The sequence below is a fragment of the Arachis stenosperma genome, chromosome 8, assembly GCF_014773155.1.
Source record: "Arachis stenosperma cultivar V10309 chromosome 8, arast.V10309.gnm1.PFL2, whole genome shotgun sequence".
Classification (NCBI taxonomy): Eukaryota; Viridiplantae; Streptophyta; class Magnoliopsida; order Fabales; family Fabaceae; genus Arachis; species Arachis stenosperma.
This window is the reverse complement of record NC_080384.1, coordinates 30,896,040-30,897,125: the sequence shown is the minus strand read 5'-3', so window position 1 is coordinate 30,897,125 and position 1,086 is coordinate 30,896,040. Positions and strand designations below refer to the sequence as shown.

The window sequence follows — 1,086 nt, the reverse complement described above, 5'->3', positions numbered from 1 at the left end:
CAGATCCTACTTATTAATGAAGCACAACATGAGGGAAAGAAGAAAAAACAATAACTTAGAGAACAAGTAACCAATAAAGCACACAAGTAACAGATAAAATTGTATCCATGATCATCAAGATTTAGGGGGAAAATGCTTTCTTCAAAGTTTGAATGGTGGCAACATCAGTCTTGAATGACAAAGCCAAGACATTGTCATCAATGGTGGTATTAAACAGTGTGTTAGGGAGTGACACAAGGCCAGCACTTGCACTACCAAAGGCAGATATAGCAAAAGCATAGTTCTTTGAATCAGAATTGAATTGAAAGTGCACAAGTCCCTTTGGGAATATGAACAAGTCTCCAGTTTGGAGACTCTGAGTGAAAAGCTTGTTGTTTGTGTCCACGAATCCCACCTGAAGGGATCCCTGGACAACGAAGAGGAGCTCGGAGGCGCGAGGGTGGACGTGAGGAGGGTTCACACTTCCTGTTGGGAATTCAAGGACAGCATATGAAACACTCTGTCCATCTAAAGCTGGAAACTCTGCCCTGCTTGCCTTCAATACATGGAAGGTTGGGGGAGGAGTTTCTTGTGTAAGAAGGACTCTCATGCCTGTGAATGTGAAGAAGCTTCCATTAATATTGGTCCCTTCTGGGGCTATGAAATCAGTGAGAATATCTGGATCACCACCCATTGTTGTTTGCATAATTGCAAACCCATGTATCATCAATGAGAGGATTTTAAAGGTATTGGAAGGATACATTGTTATAATAATTAGTATCAATTATTGTTGATTAGATGATGAAATGCTTGGTGTTAAGGACACATATTTATAGTAGGTCATTTTTTTGTATGATAACAAGTATATATGGAGATTACAATGTAACTTTTTGTTGTTAAGGTACCAAGAATGCAAAAAGATTAAACTCCTTATCCGACACATATATATGGTCAAATGAGTAACGTTGGTATATGCCTTTAATACCTTCATTTTGTGATCTTCTTTTATTGGTCAGGAAAAGTAAATTCTTGAAAATTGTATACAAAGTACTTCGTATTTTGGGATGATTTTGCAGGTTACTGCTTGCTTTGACATGTTATGTGTGT

The 1,086-nt window shown here is 38.0% G+C and overlaps 1 protein-coding gene across 1 annotated transcript; it reads right to left on the bottom strand.

Annotated features, from left to right (window-relative positions):
* LOC130946859 (germin-like protein 9-3) lies at nucleotides 1-762 on the bottom strand. Its single transcript, XM_057875743.1, has one exon. It carries the CDS (start codon nucleotides 740-742, stop codon nucleotides 122-124), a length of 621 nt encoding a protein of 206 aa, XP_057731726.1. The 5' UTR covers nucleotides 743-762; the 3' UTR covers nucleotides 1-121.
* Between the last annotated feature and the right edge of the window lie 324 nt (nucleotides 763-1,086).